At 43.2% G+C, this 27313-nt stretch overlaps 1 protein-coding gene and 1 pseudogene across 4 annotated transcripts; both read left to right on the top strand.

Moving 5' to 3' along the window:
- The first annotated feature begins 13331 nt into the window (after positions 1-13331).
- LOC118288613 lies at positions 13332-19857 on the top strand (annotated as a pseudogene).
- A 663-nt stretch (positions 19858-20520) lies between these two features.
- Positions 20521-27313, top strand: sp100.1 (SP110 nuclear antigen, tandem duplicate 1). Of its 4 annotated transcripts, none has more exons than XM_035613995.2 (16): positions 20521-20868; positions 21825-21999; positions 22373-22576; positions 22832-22951; positions 23154-23287; positions 23388-23444; positions 23530-23569; positions 23888-24001; positions 24124-24234; positions 24529-24668; positions 24829-24897; positions 25117-25247; positions 26225-26336; positions 26441-26515; positions 26738-26881; positions 26997-27313. In XM_035613995.2, exons 1-16 carry the CDS (start codon positions 20725-20727, stop codon positions 27093-27095), a joined length of 1869 nt encoding a protein of 622 aa, XP_035469888.2. In that variant the 5' UTR covers positions 20521-20724; the 3' UTR covers positions 27096-27313. The 4 variants fall into 4 exon arrangements, with proteins under 4 accessions (XP_035469888.2, XP_047184315.1, XP_047184313.1 ...); XM_047328359.1 differs by having other exon boundaries at positions 22373-22609; positions 24127-24234; XM_047328357.1 differs by having other exon boundaries at positions 22373-22609.

The following is a 27313-nucleotide window of genomic DNA, read 5'->3' as shown; positions in this document are numbered from 1 at the left end:
GATGTAAAGAATTGTCCTTTTCTTAGTGTCTATGAGCAAATTGCTTCAGGAAAAAAGCCATAAAGACTTAAAGGACTCCATAAGAGCCTCTCAGAGCTGCTCTTCTATTCAAGGTCAGACACAAACACACAACACACACAATGTCAACAGTTGTGATTGCAGTGCAGCAGTAACAAAGACCTATAGCCTGGGACCCAGACGAATTCTGGGAGCTATTTTAAATTTGCTCTGCGAGAATATGGTCTGGATCCCCTCTTGCTGGTCCAATCACAACAGATTATCTGATAATAGGCAGGGTTTAAACCACAACGCGGACCGAAGCGACTATTGTAAAACAACCAAGACTGCCGCTGATGAACGAGCATTTGACAAAGAGTACCCGATACTTTCACGTCTCCCACAAAAACGACCACACTCGTTCACAGACATTGTGGAATCATCACAACAGGCATCTCCTCTGTGCTCCAGTCTGTTGACATTTGCACGTCGTTAAACAGACGTCACATGATTCGTCTGCATCCGTTGGTACTGCTCTTGGAAATCGAAAATGAATCGAGATGACCCAGCTGTAAGACCAAACTTTCCCATAGTAAGAGTGCTTTCCAGGCTCAACAAGAAAAATACTTGTTTTTTTCAATGACAGAAACAAAGCATCCTTAGTGTCCTCTGTTCATTCTCATTCCACGCAAAACAAAAGGAGAGACTTCAAGGAGAAAATCCTGGAGGCTCGTCCCTGGGGAGCAGCCGGTGCGTAATACAGCATGAGATATTAGTAAATGAGGCATCTTGGAGACACAGTGAGTCATCTGTTGTGACTCGGCTGCTCACCTTGATGTTAGAAAGCAGTTCGCACTTCTGTAGCACATGTCTGAGAGGCGCAACGAGTTCAGGACCTTGGGTTTAACGAAAGTGGAACATTGACGGCATACCAAACTGTTACATTGACCTCACTATGTAAAGTGCCTTGTGACAATGTATGTTGTGATATGGCGCTATACAAATAAAATTGAATTGAAAATTGAATTGAATTACTGTACACAGTACAACGAAAACACTTGAAGCAAGAGAAGTTCCCCACGTGTGTTACAGTAAAGGGTCTGCACGGTCAGCTTCATGTGCATCTATGCCTTACAGACATAATTAAATCATCTCTGTTCTCTTTTATGTGCTTTTGACATTTTGATTGTTGGTATACCATGCATATGTCATATAACTACAAAGCAAGTAGTATGCAGAACAGAATGTAGATAATAGGTATATGTATGCCAAACATTTCGAGTTGTGTACAACATAATGAATGTAGGTTTGTATGTGGTCACATGCAACCACAAACATTTAATTTGTAAAAAATACTATTCCTTGGCCAGGAATGTTAATGTGACGGTTGCTTCTGGCGAAGAAACAGTGTGTATTACGTGAATTCCCATAACATGTCATATTAACTCTCAGCAGTGTGAGCCTCCAAAAAATTGCAGGTCTATTTTATTTGAATTGCATTAAATTGAATCTATCGTTGTATGGGGCGCGATCTCCATATCTCCACTTTGTCTGTATTACCACAGACACGTTTAATTCTCACTCGCATTCATTCTCCCGCCCCGCTGTCACCATCCCTTCTCACCCTCCTCTCATCTTCTCACTTCCCAGAGGCAGACCCCGCATCCTCCTCTCCGCTCCTTGTCGACTGCCACCTGCTCTTTTGCTCGGCCCCCGCATTCCTCATGTCTAATGTGGTGTCAATTTCTTTTATAATCATGTCTCAACATATACTCTGCATAAATTGTGTTTCTGGTATGTGGGAAAGACTGTTTATGACAGGTAATAATTAGCTGAGCCTGGAGTAGAAAAGCAGATGAAGGACGCGTGGTTTTCAAGGGGTTAATGAACAGCTGGTTTTATTAGGGGTAATAAGACATTTGGGCCAGGAAGAAGAATTCAATGAGGTGATAAGGCCTGGCTATTTAAGATGTCTTTTCCGTATGATCTGGGTCGGAGCTCTGAACCAGCTGAACAGACTGTTCAGCTACTCTTGACTTTGATTCAATTAAATATGACTTGTAGACAAACTTGTTATATTTGAATGGTTATTTGTTAATTTCTCGAGGAAATCCAGATTTCCACCACATCTGATATCTCAACCGCCCCCACAGCCAGGGCGCCATCAGCGTGTCTCTAGACGAAAAACAAGCCAAACAGACACGACACCTGCGCAGCATGAGGCTCTGGCTTTTTCAAGGTTGCTGTCACATATCGATCACTTTCACAGAGATGTTGGGGAATTGTGGGCAAATACTGGGGAGCGCTGGCGTGCAGGATTTGTCAGAACAAAAGCAAAGATGAGTAGGGATTTGAAAGCAAATCCATTTATCTATGCTTCTCCGCCTCGAGACATACTGTAAGTCATGTCAGCATCATTTTTTGACTCTTGATTTTCTCTCTGGGCCTTGAGCACACCGTGGCGATGAAACGATAAGCCGTCAAAGTGACTGATGGTGAAAAGGCAAAGTCGTACCAGCGCAGAGAGCGTACAGAACATTACAGCATTGTCTGTAATCCCTAATTAGTGTGGGTCAATCTGTTCAACTATTCCTGTGGATGAGACACGACTCAGCACCATTTGTTCACGCAATCCTCTCTTTTAGCAATGGACTTACAACTTGAGTCCGTCAGCGGCTCTCCAGCTCGTGCCAGACGGTCACAGTCAGCTGGCCGGTGTCACACAACTAAGATGTAAAGCGAGTCAAAGTCCTGCTAACCTCATTACTGTGTGTGAGAACCTGCTTACACAGACTGATGGGTTATAACCTCTGTTACTGACGCTGCCCCATTAACACCCAGTTCAAATATTCTTCACACTGTACAAAAAAGCAAAATGCAGGTGTTTATTAAAAAAGAAAATCACTTATCAAATTAAAAAATAACTTCAATTGCTAACACAGTGATGAATTCGCTCTCAACGTTTCTCAGAGGCAGCAAATGGAGTCGGAGAAGACACAAATACAATGTCTTCTTTTTCTGCTTTAGCAACTCAAAGAACGTCATCACACGCAGGAGTTGGTGACATTGCTTTTCCCTCTGAATCATAAAAAAACTAAAACGACAGTGAAGCGGCAGCCTGCAGCATCGAATGTGTGAAGGATATTAGACACAAGACACTGACAGTAATGGATACACTGGCTGCAGATGGGATTTAACCTATGACCTTCCAGTTTCTGTAAAAAAAACCCTCTATTGGTCACCAGGCCGACCATATTTAGCATTCAATACTTATCATCCACAGTCGGAGGATGATATGCCCTGTTGGATTACCATCCTTATCTAATCCATAAAGTTTCATCTAGGAATGGACACATAGTATAATCCCATATAATCCTAGGAGTGGATGGACCAACAAGCAGACGAGCATACTAGAAGAACGCTCAGGCAGTTCGTACAGTATGATGGGGGGAAAAAAGATGAAACTATCCATTAGACCTATTTATTATGTCACTGCATGTGCTATTCTGGTGTGGTATTTAATTCCCTTTTGACACAAAAGACTTAAATTTTGGTATTCAGTGTGTTCAAGATTCCCTCACAGTGAATCAGGGGTTAAATGTGCTTAATTTTGGGATTCAAAAGCTATATATATATATATATATATATATATATATAGCTTTGAATATATAGCTTTTGAAGCTATATATATATATATAGCTTTTGATACAGAAAATTAAGCAGATATTCAGCCCAGAGGCAGCTTCTGACTCTCCTTATCAGCTCCAGGGGAGTGGTCTGTTGATCGGAAATGTGCTGCTCTGTTGAATCTGACTTGGGAAACTACTAATTTACAGCCTCAGCAAATATTGATTAAAGTTTCCCATTGTAAATGAAATTATACATTTTCAGTTTAGTTTAAGTTTGATAAATATTTAATGCTCTACCAGTAGATATTGCAGTAGAGTCTAAAACTCTTTAACACAATAACAGTAAAAAAATCGCTTACTGCCCCTTTAAGGATTATAATTTACGTATGTGGTTCCGAATAGAATTCACAATACACTGACTCATCACTTTCCATTTTGAATGAGCCAGAATAGGTGATCCACCTACTCAGCCTCCACATGGCAGGGTACCAGAATCATTGCTCCTTATTACACACACACACCCACCCACACACACACACACACGCACACACACGCACGCACGCACGCACACACGCACGCACGCACGCACACGCACGCACACACGCACAGTCCAAAATGCCCGCAGAGGCTCCATCTGGACAGGAACAGGCTTTTCTCTTCCTCCGCCTTTGTCACCCACCTCACATGTCATATTCCTCTCTCGCTTATTCTCCCTGCCTTGTTAGTGCAGTGCTCATTCATATACATGCAGGTGGCCTTGTGTAACTCCAGTCCATGCACAAAGCGTGATTGTAACACAGCCAAATGCTGGTGGTTTTGTTTCCTGTGAAGCCACTTATGTTAAAAATGCTGAACCTGCTGAACAACAATACATGTTATTGATGGCAGAGAAAGCAACAGAGCAGACTCCTGGTTATTAGACATGTAGCATCATGGGTCATGATATTTAATTTCTATATTATCAGTATTATCATTCATCAGTTATAAACACAGCTACACACTGTACAGTATAGTTTATCCAACTGTGCATTTTAAATGGAAGTTTGGTTTTTTTTAGGCTTGTTTAACACCTGTCAATGTTAAAAAGGGTTTTATTAATTTGATGTTTTTTACTCATAATCATTCATACAACTACAGCACTGTGTGACAGATTACATAAAAGCTTTACCGGACCACTCCTTGTATATGTTTCATATGCAGCTATGGGCCCTCTTGGATCCATAATAGAGGATTGATCAGGTATTTCCACACTAACCTGATCCCTCCCTCACATTTACCTCCGCATCGCTCTCTCTCCCTCTCAGCCTTTTGTCTCACACTCCTTCCTTTTTCGACGGGGTGATCAGTGTGTCTGTGTGTTTGATTGTGTGAGAGTGTGTGTGTGTGTGTGTGTGTGTGTGTGCACGCGCCAGGACGCATCCTGACTTATTAAAGTGAGGTGTGGAGATGAATGAGAGGGGGAGCGACAGGATGAATGAAAAGGAAGGAGGGTGAGAAATGCAGTGACCACAGAGAAAGGGACATTTAAACTAGAGACGGCAGACCATGTTTGTTGGCCACTATTTCCTGTAATTAAAGTAAAAAAGCAAGTGTGTACCACGTGCCACTCACTGAAATATGAATGTGTTCTGCACACAGAAACTCTTCAACCATCTCGAAAACATTTCAAGGTTTCGAGAATAGACCTGTTTTAAAAATGTATCCGTCTGCGTGTTTTGTCCTCCAAATATTGTCTGAGCGAGCGCATGCCGTCGTGTTCTCTGAGGGCTTTTCATGCCATCTGCGGGAAATAATTTTTTCTGCTGGGTAGAAAGATATACACCATCACAGGTACGAGATACATGCGCGCGAGCGCGCACGCGCGCACGCACGCACACGCACAATTTGCAGTCTTGGCAATTTGCAGTCGCCCCCCCACCCCCGCCCCTCTGTCTCTCTCCACCCATGTCCTCTCGTCTCCTCATTATTTGAAAAGTAATGTGAAGGAAAAAGAAGTACATTAACAAACAAAGCTAGACTTTGGTCTGACTTGATGATCACAAGCATGTGTTAGCAGAACTAGCCATCATGAGCTCAAAATGCTGTACAGTCAATAGAAACACACCTCGACAATCCCACATGGTCAGTTTTTTGGTTTCTTTTTTTCTCTGCACACACACCTGTCTCTTCTTTATTTTCACATTGTTGAGTCAGTCTGAAGCTGTCATCAAAAAAACAATTTGTCAAGGTGAGGCCTGGAAAGTGAGTTTGCTTCCACACAGGGTGGTGGAGAAGTTGCAAGTTCGGTGAAATGATTAAGTAAGAAACAACCACAGCTGACCGCTGGGCACTATATCCCCCTACTGACTGTGCCTCGCTGCTGTGAGCTATGCAGTTCAAAGGCAAACGTATTGCTTCATCACAGACGGACCGCCCGCGGCTCTGCCTGTGAGCTGCGATGACCTCTGACCTATCCTATATCTCTGTGGTAATGACGCCTGTAGGGCTCTGCTGTGAAACAGGCCCCAAGGAACAGAGGTGGGCCGTGTGTCCTTTCTGAAATGGACCAGAACACGGAGGAATGAGACAGGACTGTGAACAACTGTAACAAGACTAAAATAATACTGTCGGCCTTTAGTTGAGCAGGGAAACGTTAGCAGGTGAACTGGTAAGCGGACACACAAGAGCAGAGGGACCACACCAAACTGTTTGGGCGCACACTTTACCACATGGGTGCAAATATCCCGAGCAGCGAAAAAGGAAAAGGAACGTCCAATGAATCCCAAAGAAATCCCCAGCTAGAGCTAAAACAAGTAAATTTAACATTTATTTTTCCTTTTTCTTTTTATGAAGTGCTTATCAAACCAGCATCACAACGTCACAAAGGATCTAGCAGCTATCATTCACTTTGAGTTGCGTCTTCAGCTATACATGCTCCCTGTAGCTCTGCTGCTGTCTCCTGTTTGGCACAGGACAGATAATGTTGGCATGCATATCTAGTTCAAATGATCAGGCTAAGGGTTCCCTTGATAAAGATGCACGATAAGGTTGCATATCAAGCTGTGGCTGTACTGTGCTCTACTGTATGCCTGCTTATGTATTAGCCTAAAGGGGCAAAAATGTTTTTCCAACAGAGGCAACAAAAGTTGTCCCATGTTTTTTTTCACCCAGGTATGGTGGTAACTATTAACATATATATGATATGGATTACTGTTATTACTATTTGTGTAGCTCTCCACCAACAGTAAGTTCAGATTGTGTGGTGCTGCTGTCCATTGAGCTGCAGCTTCACGAGGTCGGCACATGAACTGTGGGTCAAACTCCCAAAACAAACAAGCACACCATCGATTGAATTGCCCAATCGCATACAAACATCTATTACTCCTCTGCGAACATTGACAAAAATTGTGGTCCATCAGCTGTGTAAACCTTATGGACTGTCCATCATCAATATTTGGATACTGTGAAATGTAACAGAATAAACCTGATCATTATCAGTATGGTTTCAGTTTAAACCGTTTGGCTTGAGGTTGGGCTTTTTTGCACATCTTTGTCAGGTCCAATCTAGAAGTCAAGTCAATATTCATACTTGTACACTTAAATGTTATTAAATTGTTTGAAATTATACTTTTACTTCTGGCAGACAATTACTTGTACTTCTACATGAGCATGGAGATTGTGTTCTCCATATTCACCTCTGATCCCCAGGGAGAGTCAAGAGTCGGTACACTGATCCACGGCACTTACTGCTCTGCCTTGTAGTGGTTTCGGAGAATAGTAACAGGCCGTGCGCATATTTAAGAGGACCTTAAGGATGGTTTACGGGTGGGTGGTGTCTGACCGACTGTGGTGGGCCGTAAAAAAGCCAGAGCCAGTCTTTGTTCCCAGTCCAGCCAATGAACTGCTGCACGTCAAGTGAAATTAATCACGGCACAGACCCTCTTACATCCACACACAAAGGTGGTCGAGTTGAATTGAGACCCTTGTTCAGTAATCATTAAATACATTTGCACATTTTCTGTATCAAATGTGGTGTTTTTATGGCTGCAATAAAGTCAATGTGACAAATGTTCACAGGATTAAATCAATGGTAAATAGAACAGTCTTCATACAATTCATGCTGTGGTTGTGCTCTGGTTCACTCTTCCTAATGTTTTGCCCTTCTTTCCTTCCCTACTTCTTTCCTCCTTGCTAATTTCCCCCATTTGTACATTCATAGACACAACACAGATCCACCTAGCGTGGCCTCAGCCGATGACAGATTGTCTCATGGGGAGCGATGCGGGATTGGATTATCCCACAAGCTGTCACCTTGAAAATGGACGACAGGGGGGAATAAGGGGAGAGAGATGCACGACAGGTAATGAAAGATGAATGGAGTGAAGAGATGTAGATGGTGAGAGAGATTAGAATGACTCCGCTGGGAATACTAGACTTCTTGGAATACAGAGGGTGTTATATGATTTTCCATTCTAGTTTACGTGTTCTTTTTGTACATTATACACATTTGTGCGCGTACAAAGGAGTAAACGTGTCCACACCATCATCAAACACATTGTTGCTCCAAGCCTGGTTGGTATTCCACACGAGTTCCCTCCTTGAGGTCTCACTCCCCTCCAACATCTATCGCACCTCTCCTCTCCTCTCCTCCTTCCCTCGCTCATGTTTCACGTCTAGTTTCCGTCTGTTCCCCATTTGCATTCGTTCCTCTTCATCGTAATTTGTGCCCATTGCTCTCACCTGTTTTGCTCCATCACTCCTGTCTCTCCCTCTCTGTCTCTCTCTCCAGCCCCGCCCCCATCCCACCAACTGAAATATTCATGCTCGTATGTGGCGGGAGCGTAGCAGCAGCAGCAGCAGCCGAAGCCACAGGAGTCAATGCTTTCAAAGACTCCAAGGCCTCTGAGCTGACAGAGAGACAGAGAGAGAGAGAGAGAGAGAGATGGGATCGGGGGGAGCAGGCAGAAAGAAAGGCAGAAGAGGTGAATATGGAAAAAGAGCAGGTGAAAGAGAAGAACAGAGAGATTCGGAGGAGAGGGAGTCGGAGGATGAGTGAAAGACCAAGAAGCACCTCCGTTACATCAAACGCATGATGAAACAGTCTTTATGCATTTCACAGGCACACACACACACACACACACACACTTGCAAACAGATACTGTAGCTTAAACACGAAGAGACCGAGAACCACAGAGGTACAGCGCCTCTGACTTCAAACATCCGCTGACACATGATTAAACACTTCACTCTCTTTGTATTCAAGGCTCACGAGCACCTAAAAGAAAAAGAAACAACTCCTTTACACCCAGGCAAATAACACACACCTACAAGAAGGGGCACTCTGGTACGTGCACGCTTCACATGAACACAAGCATGCACACACACACGCACACACACGCACACACACACACGCACACACACGCACGCACACACACACACACACACACACACACACACACACACACACACACACACACACACACACACACACACACACACACACACACACACACACACACACACACACACACACACACACACACACACACACACACACACATTTAAGGACAGAGAGGCTTTCATCGGTCAACCCTTAATTCACATGTTCCAACTGGCCCCTGTGCGGCCCATTCACCCTCTAATGTACCAGATGTGATCTGGAATTCACTTTGTCTCATTATCCTGAGTTTGCACAACAGAGTCGCCGTCCGCGCAGCTGCTGGATGCGGCACACGCTCGCTCCAATTAGGTGCCAAACTCTGGGTTGTTTCCAAGCAACCTACATTAAGCCGCGACCGCTGCAGCGGCTTCGCAGCTCTGAAGGATGTGTTCACCCTTTGAACGGGAGGGCTTGAGTGTGTTTTGTGCGAAAATGTAGAAAGGGTGAGAGAGAAATTGAAAGCAACAGATTTCAAATATGCTATTATACTTGATCTCCTGCAAATCCTGCAAAACAAAAGCTCATCAGCACTGACAATGAGCGGATTCAATGGACTGGGGGGGGCTGGTGCCTTCCGATCAGAGCAGCTTTGGAAGAAAAAAAGAAGAGAATAAGCACCATCCCTCCTTTTGGTGCGTGTTGTTAGGCAGCTGAACCTGAAGTGACCTCTGATGAGAAAAAAATGGAGGGATCCATAACATATTACATTACATAACACCACAGTGTTAGTGATACTGTCCAAGGCTGAAAATAGTTGCAGACAAGTGTACTATTTGTTGCCGCTTGGGTCATGTTTGATTAAAAAAATCTGCAGTCTCATGCTTGAAAATATCGAGCCTCTATTAAAAATGTAACTACAGCTTTTGGCTGCTTTTAAACTTTTATGTCTTCAGTAGGAACCAACAAGCTTGGAGTTGATTGTCACGGTGAATCGATCCCTGACTTTTCCTAGTGAGCCACCAACATGTTCACATTAGTGGAAATGTTCCAACGACAAGGTTGTTACACACGCAGTCGTGTTCCATTTTAATTACATTGATGAGTCCTTATTTTATTTTATTTTTTTTAATGTGGTAAAATGTACGGCTAAAAATAGTTCCAAACACTGAAATACATCCAAACACATCAGGCACCCCTTAATTAATTATTAATTATCACAAGTGGCTCATCAGACTGTGAATCATTAAAACCATAGCTCCACTTACATCCAAAGATCATTTCAGGTTTACAACTCAAGAACCTTATTCTCAATATGTATCATCAAAAATTGGTGTTTCAAGCATTTAGTGTTTTCAGTTTTTACTCAATTTACCCAAATATTTTGTTTGTGTGTGTGTGTGTGTGTGTGTGTGTGTGTGCGCGCGCGTGCCTGTGCGTGAAAGACAGAAAATTACTTTCCTCACTTCCTGTCATGTACACAATCTGCTGGGAGAACAGTGAGCTCTGCGTGTGTCGCCTCATTTGTGACATTTACCAGTTGTGTACGTGTTATGACACACTTCCATTTCCTGCGTATAATCACACCACAGCATATTACTGCAGGTTTGGAAAAACATCAGCCAACTGGGACCCGCTGCGACATACATAATACATTCTCTCTCCGAGCAAACGTACCTAATTAACAGAAACACACTGTATCGTTGGCTAATTAACAGTATGTGAGAGAACGATTTTTCAAACCTCAGAGGACAGAACACTGACAAGTCAGAGAGAAGGATTTAAAGTCTTAGCTGGAGATATAATGGATGATTTATGATAAAAAAAGGGGGGGGGCTGATTCAAAGAAAGACATAAGGAAAGACTGTGTAGAAGAGATGAATATTTGATTTAATCCGGACTCCTTCAGAATATCAATTCATTACTCTGCATGTTTCTCCCTCTGCACCTTAATGTGCTGCCAAAATTCAAGTGTTTTTAACAGGAGATGCAGCTCACTCTTTTTGACACCTCTTTTATTTTCAGTGAGTATTAAAGCATTAATAATTAAAAAAAAAGAAAGAAAACAAGCTCCGTGAATTCCCGTAAAGGAACAAAAAGCACACTAAGCACATCCTTTCTAAACCAGGGGACCACATTATTTGGTCCCTAGAATAAAAGAAAAGAGAAAACGTGTAGACATGGGGGGGGGGGGGGATTACAACAAGACGGAGAAAAGGGAAAAAGATGGAGAAAATAATAAAAGGGTGATGCATAAAGGTGAAGGAATAATTTGAGGTGAGAAGATCAAGTGTGAAACATTAAGACAGCCTCCCCGAAGTTGTGTACATTTGCCTCGTGCCTCCAAAACAGTACTGACCTGTTGGGGGTGTTTTGTGGTGTTGGGACACTGGCAGCAGATACTTTGGGTCCTGTGGGATTTTTTGGCTGGGGGGCCTCCATGGATCTGGCTTCTTCCGGCGTATCCCACACGCTTGGTTGGACGGGGATCTGGGGAGTTTGGAGGCCTAGCCTTCCACCTGCACCCGTCTGAGTGTGGCGGCACGTTGTCCTGCTGGGTGAGGCTGCTGCCGGCTGGGAGTGCCACAGGAGGGGGTCCGCTTTCGGGTCCGGTCTGCAACAATGTTTAGGTTTGTGTCAAAGTAACACCCAGATGAATGTTAGGACCCGAGGTTTCCCTGCAGAACATTGCATTATAACGAGATAATGGATGTTATCAGTGGTTTTAATGTGGCCGCTGATCAGTGTAAAGCTGCCAAGAGCAACTGGTTAGCCTCGCATAGAGAATCATACTGATTCAAGTTTGGGTCTGCCTGAAGGTTTTTTTTCAAAGCTCACTAATTAACACAACGTGTTTGTTTTAAAAACCAACAGCTACAAATCTTGCATCTTGCAACAAAAATAAAATATTAAAAAAAACACTAAAAGCTAAATCAGCTAAAAGCTTATTTTTTGAATTACACAATTAACATATAATAAGTTAATAAGTGATATTAAATTATCTGGTAGCAGATCTTGTTAACTTAAAACAGGGCCAGGCTGCTTGTTTACCTCCGTTTCCAGTGTTTATGCTAAGCTAAGCTAACTAGGAGGGGGGTGGGGGAGAAATTCCATATTAAACATACAGACGTGACAGTGGTAACAATCTTCTCATCTTGGCATGAAAAGTGTACTTTCCTAAAATGTGGGAAAATAAATGATAAGTTAAAATTGACAAAAAGTGTATTTTTTGTACACATTTTTGGTTGTTGTGCTGCTCGACCTACCATACCTGTGTTAGGGTGATCATTTTGAGTGAGGGATATTGTGTCGGCTCTATCCACCATCTACCACTCCGGACTGCCTGCATTGATCCAGGCAGACGGAAAGACAACTGTGGGTCATGCAGACACAGGTCACCGCAACCACAACACGCCGGCCCTCTCACTTCTGTTTGGATTGAACGACAACAAACAAACACACCGATGCAATCTTCCTGGAAAAGAAATAAAAAGCGGTAGAAATGCTGCGCGTGATTGACTGTGTCCCGTGAACAGGGGACAGGGAGCGGAGGAGAGAGAAGGGGAAAAGGAAAATCAGGTCTTGAAGGGAAAGAGATGTAAGTAATTCCCCCAACCTGCAGGTCCACATGGGGGTTCAATAATGTATTGATTTTCTTAGTGCTTCTTTCTTTCAGAATTTAATGCAAAAGATTATCTGCCAGTTTGTTGCTTCCATAATGGACTGCTGTGAATACATGTACGGGGACCTGTCTCTCCATCTGTCCCCCTGTCTGTCTGTTACAGCCTGAATCAGTCAACGGAGTGTTGAGCGTCGTCTCACCGGATGATGATGTGCAGGACAACGGCAGTCGGGGGTCGGCTGTAGCGCTCTGTAATTTACTATCTTCACGGTGTACTTGTTCCTAAATATCCCCCTATTACGTCCCAGTCATGTTAAAACAGAGGAGACGGTGCAGGTGTTAAACTGCGTCCTGATGATCACGAAACTGCTGATGTTATTCTGGTAATATGGGAGCTGCGATGAGGTAACGGCATTCGCTCCGCTGGGCTGTGTGAGTGGCGTCAGCTCGTTTGACTGTTAGACATTTTTGGGAACTACAGTAAAGGATCCAGCTATCGTGGCTCCCATACTAAGTGTGGAAGCGGTGACAGCAGCTGGTGATGGTCAGAGGAACCGTTTCTCCAAATGAGTCTGCCTTTGTCAAATTTGTCTTATTCTGTCCACTCCTGTATGTGAGTATTATAGGAACGCAGGGAGCTGAACCTGTTTGGTAGTGAACAGGTTCCAAGTGTTGCTAGTGTGCGTTTGGATTTTTAATGGCTGTCTCTGTTGTTCCTTCCTGCAGCATGGTGAGGCAGAAGCTGGGCCGACCCACCGGCTCCATCTATCTGGCTCTGGCGTGTCTGTCGCTCACTATACATCTCCTTCTGGCATGTTTTTGTCTCGCTGTCCTCCAGACGGTCTACGTCCTTCCCAACTCCTCATCCACATCCATTCCAAGAACTGATACCGAGCACCGTCAGTCCGTTTCCCGCTCCTCTTCCTCTGATGACTCCTCCTCACACAAACTGCCAACGGGCCCCCAGAATGGCGTTCTTCACAAACTGAATGCGGACACAACACACAGTAAAGGGAAATACCCATTCGACGGGGCCACGGAGAGGGAAGGGAAACTGATTGGAGCTGGAGAAGTGATTGCAAAGGCCAAGCGTCCTTCTACACTGGGGGCCCTGTTCAATCACCCTCTGTACAACCTGCCACGGCCAGAGCTGCACGGAGACGACTGGCTACTGAGGGTGAGGGCAAAGGAAGATGCAAGGGATACAGGGAGTGAGGAGGAAGAGGGGGAGGATGACCTTAACAATGACAGTCAGTGGTGAGTGAAACTCATTGAGAAAAACGCCTCTATGGGTGACAATGTTAGTCTGTCCACTACTTGTCCACGACTTTGATCCAGATGAAAATATCTATTCATCTTCCTTTCATTCTACATTTTTCTCTAATTTTCCGAAGGAAATATTGCATTTCACTTCATCCACAGTTTAGAAAATATGATGTATTAATAGATTAATACTTGAATGGTATTCCCATAGGTGGCTTACACTCTAGGTGGTATGTTGCTTTGGTTTGCTTTATCTGGAACATAAACACATTTTCATTACACATTTTTACCAACGATTCTGCCTACTGTCACCTCCACTTCCTTCCTCTCCTGAAGGCAGAGTGCCAGTCAGGAGGAAGGCTATGACCGAGTCGCTTGGACGAGCGACGCGGGGACCCACCCTCCCTGGCTACGCTTTCACCTGGGCATCTCTCGCTGGGAGCTGTACGACAGGAAGGATCCCGACCTGGCCCAGCTGACTCACTATTTGGCAACGCAACGTGTCCTCGGTGCCGGTGAGCAAATTGGGGGAGGGCGGGGCTGACAGATGTGGGGACGGGGCGAGTTAGAGTTAAAAGGTACAAGAAGCAAAGGAGAAACGTTAGAAGAGGACGCACAGTGAGGGTGGAGGATTGCCAGTTATTTTATTGCTTTCCCTTTTTTTTTTTATCTCTCTGTTCCTACAAATTTGAAATTCCTGCCAAGCAGAATTTCACTGGCACTGGGTAATGAAACAGAAATGATAGTGCAGACATGATTCTTTATATATACAGCATATACAGTGGGACATGATTTTTAAAAATATATTTCAGTGAGGCCACCTTCCCATTCTGTACATCTCTACACAGGCCTTGCAACAAACCAACTCATTAACTATGAGAAATATCTGGATCAGTATTCTGTGCCACACCTAGGCCTTCTGGAAACTGACCTCGTCTTTCCCCGGAATCGTCCCAGCAGAACAAGGGTCTAATTTGAGTATAATTAATCAGCTTCCATTTGGTTTAACCCAGCTACAACTTCGAAAAAATGCCGGTTTCTCATTTTTAACTCTGATTCATATTCATACGCACAAGTGAAGCTGTGAGAGCGCCAGAGGCTAAATGTGTAATGAAGTATTTACTGGTGTTTTCGCTCGACAAAGCTCTTATTTAGAAAAGGTAAGATCAGATTTTTGAGAAACACATCCGTGTGGGCACTCACTGGTGTTTTTACACAGGGCGAAAGAACAAACCCAGAAGGGTTCAGCACAATGTCTGACGACCCACAAACCCCTTCAGTCGCAAAGTGAGAATTTGGAAAAGGAATAAATGCAAACAGAGAGGAGGCGTGTGCAATTTGTATAAGACTGCATCTAATGGATGGACACAATTAAATGAGGAATATATTGTAGTCTAAAAAATCACTGCAGCAAACACTCAATGCAGCATGGCATACTCACTCAGACACAGACACAGACACCGGTGCTTACACAAAAAACAGAAGTAAAAGCAAAAGCAAAGTGTGATTCTAAACAGCAGACAAATGTCTAGTTCAAATGATCTCTCCGTAGTAGGGTCATAGATATAATCCTCCCACAAACTTGTCGTTGTTATCAGAACACCTACGCACCTACGCACGCGCACACACACACACACACACACACACACACACACACACACACACACACACACACACACAAAGACACACACACACAAAGACACACACTTGCTGGATGCACACTCACACACATAAACACACATCTTCACTTGCATCAGCACATGCACACGCTCAATCGGTGTTTGTTCTTCTCAGACGCCCTGTCTCCATGTTCAGCACGCTGCAGAATGAAGAATGAATAATTGAGATTTGTTTCAGACTTTGCAAATTAATCTCTAATCGCAGCTACAGGCGGATTTTTGTGCCATCCCCAGTATTTCTTCGAGGTTAACGCATATTTTAATAAGAATTATAAAACAGGTATGATGAATAAATATGAGAGAATTGAATTAGGGACGGCACGATCCAGCTGCCCCACGACCCATAAAGCGGTATAGATAATGGATGTATTTCTGTGTTTTGATTGATTATTTCCAGGACTTGCTCCTTCCTGCAGGGCATGCAACAAAAAAATCAGTTTCATTGTCTGAATGTCTCAAATCTAGCTTGTTCACAATAATAATGATAATCAATAATTGAAATAGTGAGGTTTTATTCATCCCCATTACCTAGTTGTCTGGAGTGTGAATGAGGTGGATCAACTGTGTTGAAAGAATGAAAACAAACAGATCTCAGTGGAGGTAAAAATGAGGCAAAAATAATTTGCAGTCCAGCTGATGTCATATTGATTTCCCTGTTCATGAGCTGCGGGGGCAAAATTGCTTCAAGCATGACAAAAATATTCCTTGGTTTAACATAGTGGTAACAGGCTGTGCAACAACTTCCGTGAAGTCAGATGAATAAAATGCTGCATTTAAACTTTGAATAATGTATATATCGCGGTAATGTCTACGATGGAGGGTGCAGTGGTAGTTATTGTAGTTGATGTTGAACTCTCTGAGGAGAGATGGGTGAAAAGGATTGCACTGAACGCCCAGTGCAGTAGTAGAAGTCTGGCGATTGTCAGAAACTCACAAGGTCACCAAATGTGTTCGGCTGTTTTTGTTTTTGCCTTTTTCAAAGTAAAAGTCTACGGGCCATTTGTGAAACGAACATTCGAGGCTGAGTGCCACACACAGGACAGAGAAGTGAGAAAGTTCTCAAAGATGGATCAGCCTCATCCTTCAGTTTAACCGTTGACATCTCATTGTTTTTCTGATGAATATGTTTGTGTAATGTGTATATCTTCTGATTGCATATGGAAGCATGAAGGAAATGTGTAATGCATGATCCTGTCCATCTCTTTGTTTTATCAATGCACTATCTCTATCCATTGCCTGCTTGTCGTTCAGTTCAGAAGACAGGGGGCACCCAGCTCAAACTGCTCATATCGTTCCCAAACCACGGACAAGCTCTGCTCAAACCAATGAAGTAAGACCCCACTGTCCTGACACTGACTGACAATAACAGACTGTGTTTAGCAGTGTGTGTGTGTGTGTGTGTGTGTGTGTGTGTGTGTGTGTGTCTCTTTTTCATAAGCCAACCCGGTACAGCAAGGCAAACTTTTACCTCAACACTTTACGTGCATCAGCAAATAGCCTCAAGCACTTGTGCTCCTCTGTGTGTGTTTGTTTGTTTGTACAGACAGTCCAGAGATGCAGAGACGGACGTGAACCTCTTCTACTTCTCAGACTTTGAGAGACACAACGCAGAGATCGCTGCCTTTCACCTTGACAGGTACAGATGGTTGTACGCCCTGTCAGCAGGCGGCCGGCACCCTGCTGGGTATAGACAGACCTCTCGGGAACCAACAGGTCACTGCTACGACACCAGAATCATTCATTCATGAAGCTTCGCTGCTGCTTATCTCAGGGATATGAGCAAAGAGTGAAGAGCTTCATTTAGCACCTGAAGCTTTACTGAGAGAAAATCACTAGGAAGTGCAGACATTCAACCATGATGTACAGACGTCTTCTGCACTGTTATAGTTCTCATTAATTCTGTCTTTCACCATTTCTTTTTTTTTTTGTATCTTTCTTATGTTAACGTTGGTCTCTGTTCGCATGTCTCCATCCTGTTCTGTGTCTCAGATTGCTGGGCTTCAACAGGATCCCTCCGGTGGTCGGTCGACTCATCAACGTCACCGCAGAGATCCGAGAGATTACCACCGACCGTAGGCTTTCTCGGACCTTCTTCACTTCCCCGGGTGTGTGTGTGTGTGTGTGTGTGTGTGTGTGAGAGAGAGAAAGTGAATGTGAATGTGAGTGATGCACTCTTGCACGCGTTTCCTTTGGATTTTGCTCCTTCACAAAGGAGTTTGCATTAGTTACTGCAAATAACATGTAACTAAACAGCTCTCCCTCTCTCTCTCCCTCTCCCTCTAGTGGGGAACGTGTGTTTCTACGGACAGTGTGAGTATTACTGTTCATCAGAGCATCCGGTGTGCGGCCGGCCACATGCACTGGAGGTGTCCCTGGCTGCCATGCTGCCCGACCTCACCCTCGCTCCCCGCAGGTCCTGGAGGTCACCATGGAGACGATCCTACAGCCGCACCAAGCTGGCACAGTGGGTTCACTGTCTGTCTCACTTAATACTGAAACATATCACTTTACACTCAAAATACTGCTAACTGTATGAATTACTTTATCATGTATTGTTTTATTGTATTGTGACTTATTTGATAGTGGGGGACTTGTATTTGAAATGAGTGTTCGTAGTAAGTGTACACTGCCCTCTAGTGGTCTGAAGGACTCGGTTATAACTACTTGGAATAAATAGAAAAATTGAGGTCTGTCAGTACAATTAAATCCCATAAAACACTTGAGATTTAACGTGCAATTTTATTTCCAAGCAAGAACTTGTGTGCGTGGATTGAGGTTAATCTAATAAACTCCCTGTCAGGAGGCCTTTGGAACACAGCACAACAATGGGGAAATGAAAATTTGACAACAGTAAAATAACATTAAATTATTAAAGGGCTGCACAAGGGCGTGAAAGTGCAAGACTTTCACTCGCATTTTTGATGAGTGACATTTACTTTTACCATTTAATAACAAAATGGATTGAAATGAAAACTATTTATTACACATGAATCTTTGCTTATTTTACTAACTCCTCATTAGATATATAGTTATGAGTCACCTGCTTAGTTAAAGTGTTCCTCACCGACTGCTCTGTTGTTCCCAGGTGGCAGAAAGACCCGTCCTACTGTGACACAGTCAAACAGACGCCTCCTTACAACCACGGCACCAGACTGGTGGATCTCATAGACATGGCTGTACTGGACTTCCTCATGGGTCAGTCTCGACTTTTTAAACTCAACCCGCTAGTAGGTTGGTTTGCAGTACAAAGGGGGGACTTTCCTATCTTTCCCGCTGTAAGAGCAGGAGCAGGTGAAAAGAAAATTTGTATTAAATTTGTACTATCTTGTGAGTAATTGCAGTGAAAAGTTTAAAGTTTACGTTTAACGAGAATGATTTTCCCATGGTGAATGCTTTTCATTCCAAGGCAACATGGACAGACATCACTATGAGACGTTTGAGAAGTTTGGCAATGACACTTTTCTGCTGCATCTGGATAACGGCCGGGGGTGAGTAGTCTCTTGACTCATGTCGGCTCAGTCGGTTACGGTAGAAACCACCATGGCGAAAGCCATTTTTATCAAGTGTTGAATCTTGTGTCACAAATCATGTTTATCTGACAAACAATAGAGATCATTCTGCAGGCAACAGCAACATCTGTTTCATATCTAACTCTGTTGTTTGTCGTTGTGGCAGCATTTTATTTAAGTGGCTCTCTGTGGACAATTTTTTTTTCCAGGTTTGGGCGTCACTCTCGGGATGAGCCGACCATTCTTGCTCCCCTGCAACAGTGTTGCAGGTAAACAACAACAACAATAAATGACTCACAAATGTCAAAGTGACAAATTGGAGAAACAAATAGAAAGAAAGTTCCAAAGTGTGGTGCAGAAAACAAAAAAACTCAGTGGATAGTATGTACAATTAGAGGGACCCAGAGTGGTTGGGGGTGACAAATATCAGTTATCAAATTCTCACTTACTTGTTCCATCCAGCAGCACCTCAGATTCTTTTTGACCTTGTTCTCCAACCCCCCGTTGTAGGATTCGTCGCTCCACTCTCCTCCGCCTGCGCCTCTTGTCCCGCCCTGGCTTCCGTCTCAGTGACGCCATGCGAGAGTCACTGGCTCAGGATCCCCTGGCGGGCGTGGCCCCCCTCCTGTCCGAACCACACCTCTCTGCTCTGGACCGCCGCCTTGCAGCTGTCCTGCGGGTGGTGCGGACCTGTCAGGATCAGCACAGTGATGTCACTTACAACGACTTGGAAGGATACAATGAAGAATATGATCAACAGCCTGACTGAGGAAAAAATAAATTAGAAATCTCTATCATTTAAAATGCAAGTGGTGCATCATCATTTGTAACAAAAAAAAAAGATTGGAAACCTATTCAAACCTTGTAAACTGTATATAAAGGTGGACAATATGGCAGCTCTCCAAAAGTGAAGGTAAAACATCTTGATCGCCCCCTGGTGGCTGGCTGCTCTAGTTTCAACATTTTGCTTTTTTTTCGGGCCCTTACAAGTTTCTTACGAACAAATATGAATAAAATGGTTCAACTCAATGCATACTGAGTCAATATAATAAAGTGAGTGTGGGGTGCAAAAGTTGCAACCCAGTGACGTCACCCACAGTTTTGTAACTATTGTTTTCAAGCCTGGAGTTTAGCTTTTTGGCCAGCGCCATGTTGTTTTTTTAAACACCTGCAACCCAATTCATTCCGTGTTTTATCAGCTATTTCACTCTAAATTGGACCATGATTTTTTTTAAAAAGGAACACCGTGCTGTATTGAAGAAGACTTGAAACTACAGATTGAGACCATAAACTCCTCAGGCAAATGTTTACTGACGTTATGAATCAGGTGAGAAGTAGGGTCATTCATATATGTCAACAATGTGCTGCTGGAGGGGCTGCAGAAGAGGTGCAGCAACGCCCCCTGCCGCCGCTCACCTCAACTGCGATTTTTACAACACAAGTACTTTCACTTTCCAAACGTCACTTGAAGGAGGAACCGAGAACGTGGGGGGGGGTTCAGATCCACAAGAGAAGCTTTGAACTGTCATAAAAGGCACCATCTTTGAATCTGGCAACTTCCTGATGTTTTGATTTCGATCACATACCGTGCACATCCTGTCGATCGTTTGTAGGGTTTTGTTTTTGTGTGTGTTGTGGTTGCTGTTTTTTAACAGTCCTCCGACCAGCGATGGACCCGATGGACTTCCTGGAGTCCAAGGAGCTGCTGCAGTTCTTCCACTGTCACAAAACAGAGATGTCCTGCATGGAGAACCCGCACACGTTCCTCAGGCAGCTCCGCGACCACAACCTGATCCCGGAGGACAGGTACGAGGTGAGCGGCGGACGTTTCCCATTGGCCCTCCTCGCACACCGCCACTTCCGCATGCGGCTCCCGCTCAAACCGAACGCTGAGGTGGGAGCGGGAAATGCGCGGGGAGAGGCGGCGTATGGTGTTTGTCAGGGCTCACAAGAAAAGTGACTGTAGAGATATTTTTAACACATGCTATCCGTATATGGATCACAAAAATCATTTATCAGAAAGCCCAGCATTAGACAGGGCTGGATTCGTCCACAAAGGGGCCCTGGGCAAAAAGATGTAGGCCCTTGTGATGTATGATGATGATCACTCTGAATTATTAGGGCTTATTTTCACAATAGATTAATCTGTCTATTATTTTCTCGATTAATCTATCAGTTGATTGGTTCATAAAATGTCGTGAAAAATTGTCGATCGTGTTGTCCAAACCCTGAGATTATGTTTTGTTTTGTCCGCACATCAAATATATTCAGTTTACTGTCATAGAGGAGCAAAGAAACCAGAAAATATTCACATTGAAGGAGCTGAAATCAGAGAATATTGACTTTCTTCCCCATAAAAACTACATGAACCAAGTAATCAATTATCCAAATCGTTGGCAATTCATTTAGTGATTGATTACATATCGATTCATCAATTTACTGTTGCAGCTCTATAAATTATTTAAAAAATACTTCTTGCTATTTACTCATATCGCAGTTTTCAATTATTAATTTCTCAATTAAATGATTATAATTATTATTCACTGATGAATTGAACTATGATCAACATTACACTACAACCATCACTCAGCCCACAGTCCAGAACTAATTGGTTTGAATGTGAACTGATACTATACTGTATTGAATGAATCGTGACAATTAATCATGATTTACAGTTAAGGCCATGTTATCGTAGTCCGCCACTTGATTTTCTCGATACGTTTGTGTGTGCGTACATTTGTGTGGGTGTGTTTGTGTGTGTGTGTGCAGAAGGTGAGTCGCATGAAGAGTAAAGAGAACTTGAAGAAAGGACTTTATGGTGTTCTGGACTGGTTGGAGAGAGAGCGATCGCAGCACATCCACCTGTTCTGGAGATGTGCCCTCAAGGAGACCATGATGAGCCTCTATCCAGCCCTGCGCCTGCTGCGCAATAGACTCATGGACGGTCAGACTCGGTTTTAGGTTTTTTTATGTTCAACACTGATCTGCGTATGATTCTGCTCACTGTTGATTTTTTTTCTTTTCTTTTTCCATTCACATTATTTTCGTACAAGTGTTTCAAATTGGAACATGCACGCTTCAGGTTTATAAATCTCTGCTTGCATGATGATCACACATATTCTCGGCTTTTAACATTTGAATCACTGCAAAAACTGTGCAGCTGAGCAGAAAGCCTGATTGACGATTTCTCAACAAACAGTCATGAGAGTTGCTCTCGCGTCATTCTTTCACGTACCACAACCTGTAAAGGGGTAGTTGTTTGTTTTGGTGTGTTTCCTGTTAGTCAGTATAAAGCTGGCCTTTAATGTGATTTGCAGGGTCTTTCCAATTTGACACACAACTGCCTGAGAAGGTGGAAAAAGACAAAGAGAAGGAAAAAAGTAAAAGGAAGGAGCCTTCCGTAGATGAGGAGGAAGAGGAGGAGCAGGTGAGCTCAGTGAAAAAGAAGAGAAAACAGAGGAGGAGTGTGTGTGACAACGAGGAGGAGCAGCAGCCCGGTCCATCATCTCAGTTGACTCAAGGTCGGAGGAAAAAGGCCGGCAAAATATTATTCTGCAAGTAACCTCCTTCTTATGTCTTGCTTCTGTAAAACACGACTGAATATTGCCTGAGAGTTTGACTGCCGTAAAGTGCACTATTACTTTGAGAACAATGTTCCTCCTTCGCAGTTTGTTACACTGTCTAAGTTGTTTTGCAACACATTCACCCGCTTTGTGGCAGAAACGGCAAGTGAGCCAGAAGTGAAAGATGAATAATCTTGTTTTCAAATTTCCCAGATTCTCCCTTGAAGAAGGGAGAGAAGAGTGACCTTTGGAACTGGCCCATTTATAGGTTTCAGCTGCCTGTGACCTGCGGTAGCCAGGAGGGGACCCTGTGCAGAGAGAAACTGGCCAAAGGTCAGAGGGACAAATTCAAACTCACTGACTGAAGTGACTGAAAATGGAATACTGTTACCATATCCTGATCTAAAAAGAATAAGAATATAATTGATTACATTTAATTTGATGTATTTTTGGATGAAACTACAGGCAGAGATTTTGCTTCTGATTGATGATGATGACGTGTATTCTTCATCACAGCAGAGTGTTTGTGTTTCAGGGGAGAAGTGCATTCTGTCCCAGAAACAGTGGTTTACTCCCAGTGAGTTTGAGAGGTTCGCAGGGAAGCAAAGCTCAAAGAACTGGAAGTTGAGCATTCAGTGTCAGGGTACCCCGGTGGGAAAACTTATAAAGGTTTGTTGCAAAGTAATTTTGATTTTAGAATATACATGTATCACTTCACATGTGAAAATGCTTTTTTTGTTCTTTTTTTTTTTACCCAATTTCAATTCAGGAAGGGCACCTGAAATTAGCAAGCTACAAAGGACGGCATGAAAGAAAACCAAGACAGGTGAAAATGAACAAATAGATCAACTCTGACTCAGTATCATCTTGTTTTACTTTTCCTCATCTGGACCATTTCCCCCCCCCCCCAGGCCAAGAGATCCCTGTTCCCATCGGGTCATGATCCAACAGGTTTGCACTAGTGTAAAACACTGATTATAGATAACCATGGTTGCATTTTTGATAGACATGAGAGTATCTGTTTCCTCACGTCAAATATTAAAACATGAAAATGTTTGTCATTAGAGCAAAACTGGCAGCCATGGAACCATGTTTTCCCTGGGCAGCAGTACATCAATGACTATGAATTTCCCAAATTGGGATCTATGAAAATTTGAGCTTCATATGTACATATTTAAGTGGGAAAAAATGCGTTGTGAGTGTCTTAATTTACTAATGTAGAAGAAATGGGGATAAAATGGCCTAAGATTTACCTCTTCTTTTTATTAGTGTCTGAGGGAGACGAAGAAGATGGTGGTGGTGATGACGATGATGATGATGATGATGAGGATGTGGAAAACCAGGGGGACCAGGTTTCTTCTAGCGACAAAGAGAATACCACAGGTGCTGGTTCCTATGAAGATAGCTTTATAACAACAAGAGAAGAAGTTACTGTAGATGTGAATCGTATTCCTGAGTCATGCAGCAATGTTTGTTTTAATCATACTCTCGCTGTGTGTCCACAGCAGATGAAGAGAGCGGGGAACAGTCGGAGCAGGAGCCAGAAGCGAATCAAGTCTTCAAGGTTACATGTGGCAACATAGCTGGGACCTTACACAAAAAACGATTTGGATCAGGTAATGTGGTGCAACAGGAAAAGTACGGTTGGTCACCAAAGTCGTGAGAACTCATCCTCTTGGAACCATCGATGTCTGTATGGAATTTAAATGGAAACTCATATGATGGTTGCTTGGATATTTCTCTCCGGACCAAAGTGGTGGACCAACTGACACGCCTACAGTCATGGTCGATAGCATGGCCATAAGAAGTTGTGTGTATCTGGACATCTTGTGTAGTAGTGTGTAATGCTCTGATATAAACCAACCGAACCCAGCATGAGGTGTCCCCTCCGATATTTCTTCCCCCGCCAGGGACTTGTGGAAAGTGTATTCGCACGGAGACAAGCTGGTTGAACCCCGTGGAGTTTATGATTATGGCATCAGTTCAGACAGACGCCACCTGGAGGAACGACATCATGTGTGAAGGACGACCACTCAGTGCTCTCATAGAGGTAATGTGTGTTTGCATTAATGACACTATTTCATGAATTTGTGTTCTAGCTCCTAGAATAAGTTTAACTGTAGCTAATGAGCGAGCCACAGGATTTGGTAAGTCTAAAAGATCAGAACTATGAAACAAAGAGGAAGAGGATGTCGATTTGTCTATTTCAGGCAAACGTCTTGAGGATCCACTCACTGCTGTGTAAGTGCAGACTGTGCAAGCCAGATATTACAGATCTGGTAAGTTCTTTTGATCAGTCACATGGATCTTTGCTCTGAATGAACATTATACAGAACCTTGTGTCTCTCAAAATGAGCTACAGTAAAACTCTGCACCTTCTGGTCTGTGAAAAGCTTAGATGTTTATGAACAAGGAAACCTTCTTCATACCAGTGGTCCAGCAGCCGTGCAGGAGGTTGAAACATGTTTTTCGCTGTCATTCACTCTATGTCCTGGCAGGAGGATGATAAAAATGATGACGAGTGTTGCGTCTGCAAAGAGGGAGTAGCAGTCCTAGTGGAGTGTGAAAACTGCCCTCGCTCCTTCCACCAGAAGTGTCACCTGCCGCATGTAGACGACGCCATTCTGGGGTGAGACATTAAACAAAACTTGTTTGTCACTTTGCTTTCTTCTCTCAAGTGCTATTTGCTGTTTGGTGTTTTTTTTTTTTACGTGTGTGTGTGTTATTAGTTTTAGCAAAGGTGAAGATTTTCAACCCATATGCTAATCTACTTCTATATTCTGAAGACAGTGCTCCCTACTTACATGTTTAATTCACTAGCCTCAGACATTTAAAGCTGCACTTATCAGTATTTTTACTGATGAGCAATTGATCAAATGATTTCATTTGGTGTACATAGTGACTGAGCAACAGAAGATTTCAACCAAACTCAGAAAATTGAGTGCCAGCTTAGTGTCTTTCAGCTCATTGTTTTTGACATTAAGGACCCACAATGTCGCTGTTTTGGTTCACTGTCGCTGCCCCGCACCGGCCTTTTGTCCAGTCACAGCTGTGACTGCCAACTGCTTTAACACACTGTGCGTCACCTGCCATCAGCAGACGGACAAAGTTAGCGACCAGCTTACGAATAAAATGGAACATATAGCAGCTAAAGAGCCAAATATTTCCCTCAGGAGTTTCAGTAGAGACCAAAAACAGAGCTAAAAGAGGGTGAACATTGAGCACGCCTCTGAATGAAAGCTAATGTGTCTTCTGGATGAGGAAATAAACAACTGTTTGCTAACACATTGGCCTTATCGATTATATAATGTTATGTTTACAGTCTGTACTCATTAAAAGTGGAGGCAGCAGAAGCAGCTTGAATCAGATCATGCCCTTTCCTAAATTTTCAAATATTTTACATTTACTTAAATTACACATTCTACAATCCCAAGATTGTATAAGTCTAATTTGTATATACTCTCTTTAACAGTGTTTTCAAAAAACAGTATCACACTGTGGAAACGGAACAAACGCATATTTTTTTGGAGTTTTATATTTACCTCAATTCATGTTACACTAGCCCTTAGACTGATGTGTGTTGTGTGTGTGTGTGTGTGAGTGCAGGGACGACAGACCATGGTTGTGTACCTTCTGCGTTACCAATCAAGAGTGGCGTTGCTGTGTCGCGTTGGAAATGGAAGCAGCCCTGTCCCGCCACATCTCAGGACACATGCTGGTGAGCACACTGTGTAACTCTCTGTCGACGTCTGTCTGCGTGTACAGTATCTTCATCTCCGCCACATTGCTGTCACTCATCCATCTTTTTTCTGACATCAACAGGAATGTCATTATCTCCTCCTGTGTCTGTACAGTGCTGATGAGAAACAAATATTCGCATTAAACCCGAGCCTCTACGTAAGTCTCTCTCTCCGCTGTTCCATACGACTGCTTACTGTCTTTCTATTCATGGAAAAGTACAATCAGTAACTCTCATGCAAATATTCAAATAATCAAAATATTATCTGGCTATTGAGGGAATCACACTGTTGATAGGTCTTCTTTTTACGGCGTGGTAGTCTAAAACAACCAAAGGTGTTGTTGCGTGTTGAACATTTCATTCATTTTTGTTCGGCACAGTTGGAAAATTACTCCACTGCAGTCGAGACGCCGATGTGGCTGGGCAATGTAGCAGGCAAACTCCAGAAGAAAGAATACCAAACGGTTGGAGATTTTGTGTCAGACGTCCAACTCATATTCAGCAACTGTGCCTCGTACAACCGAGTAAGAACCTGTCGTGGAAAACCTCTAACTTCTAAACCTCTGAATTTTCAAAGTTGAGATCCATTTTTGTACGGAGCCGTTGTAGTGACACGGACTGTTGTGTTTCTTTTTGCAGGCCAATCCCGAACTCCTTGCCATGGGCGACAGACTGAACAAGTTATTTAACAAAGAATTTAAAAAAGTGTTCAACATCAGTGAACAGAGTGCTGACTGAAAAACTGTGTTCAGTTTTCAAACTCAGTAGCTATAGGCGAAAATACTTACAAGTTGCCAGTGATCATGTTATGTTGGGTTTTGTGACTTGTCCCTCGTATTAATAAAAATAACTTGGGGGTCTTTTACATGTATTAAGTCTAAAATTATCCAACTTGCCTGGCAAGCCCATTCATTTTGTAATAATTAACATATAAAGTACACACTTTGAAAGTGAAA

This window comes from Scophthalmus maximus, chromosome 17 (assembly GCF_022379125.1).
Source record: "Scophthalmus maximus strain ysfricsl-2021 chromosome 17, ASM2237912v1, whole genome shotgun sequence".
Lineage (NCBI taxonomy): Eukaryota > Metazoa > Chordata > Actinopteri > Pleuronectiformes > Scophthalmidae > Scophthalmus > Scophthalmus maximus.
Note: the sequence above shows the minus strand (reverse complement) of the source record. Positions and strands in the feature narration are given on the sequence as shown.

Excerpts from the sequence above, each read along its gene's own strand:
- sp100.1 (XM_047328357.1), top strand. The coding sequence starts at position 20,725 with ATGGACCCGATGGACTTCCTGGAGTCCAAGGAGCTGCTGCAGTTCTTC. Across the intron at positions 22,952-23,153 it reads CAGAGAGAAACTGGCCAAAG|GGGAGAAGTGCATTCTGTCC; the intron begins GTCAGAGGGACA and ends TTTGTGTTTCAG. Across the intron at positions 24,669-24,828 it reads CACTCAGTGCTCTCATAGAG|GCAAACGTCTTGAGGATCCA; the intron begins GTAATGTGTGTT and ends TGTCTATTTCAG.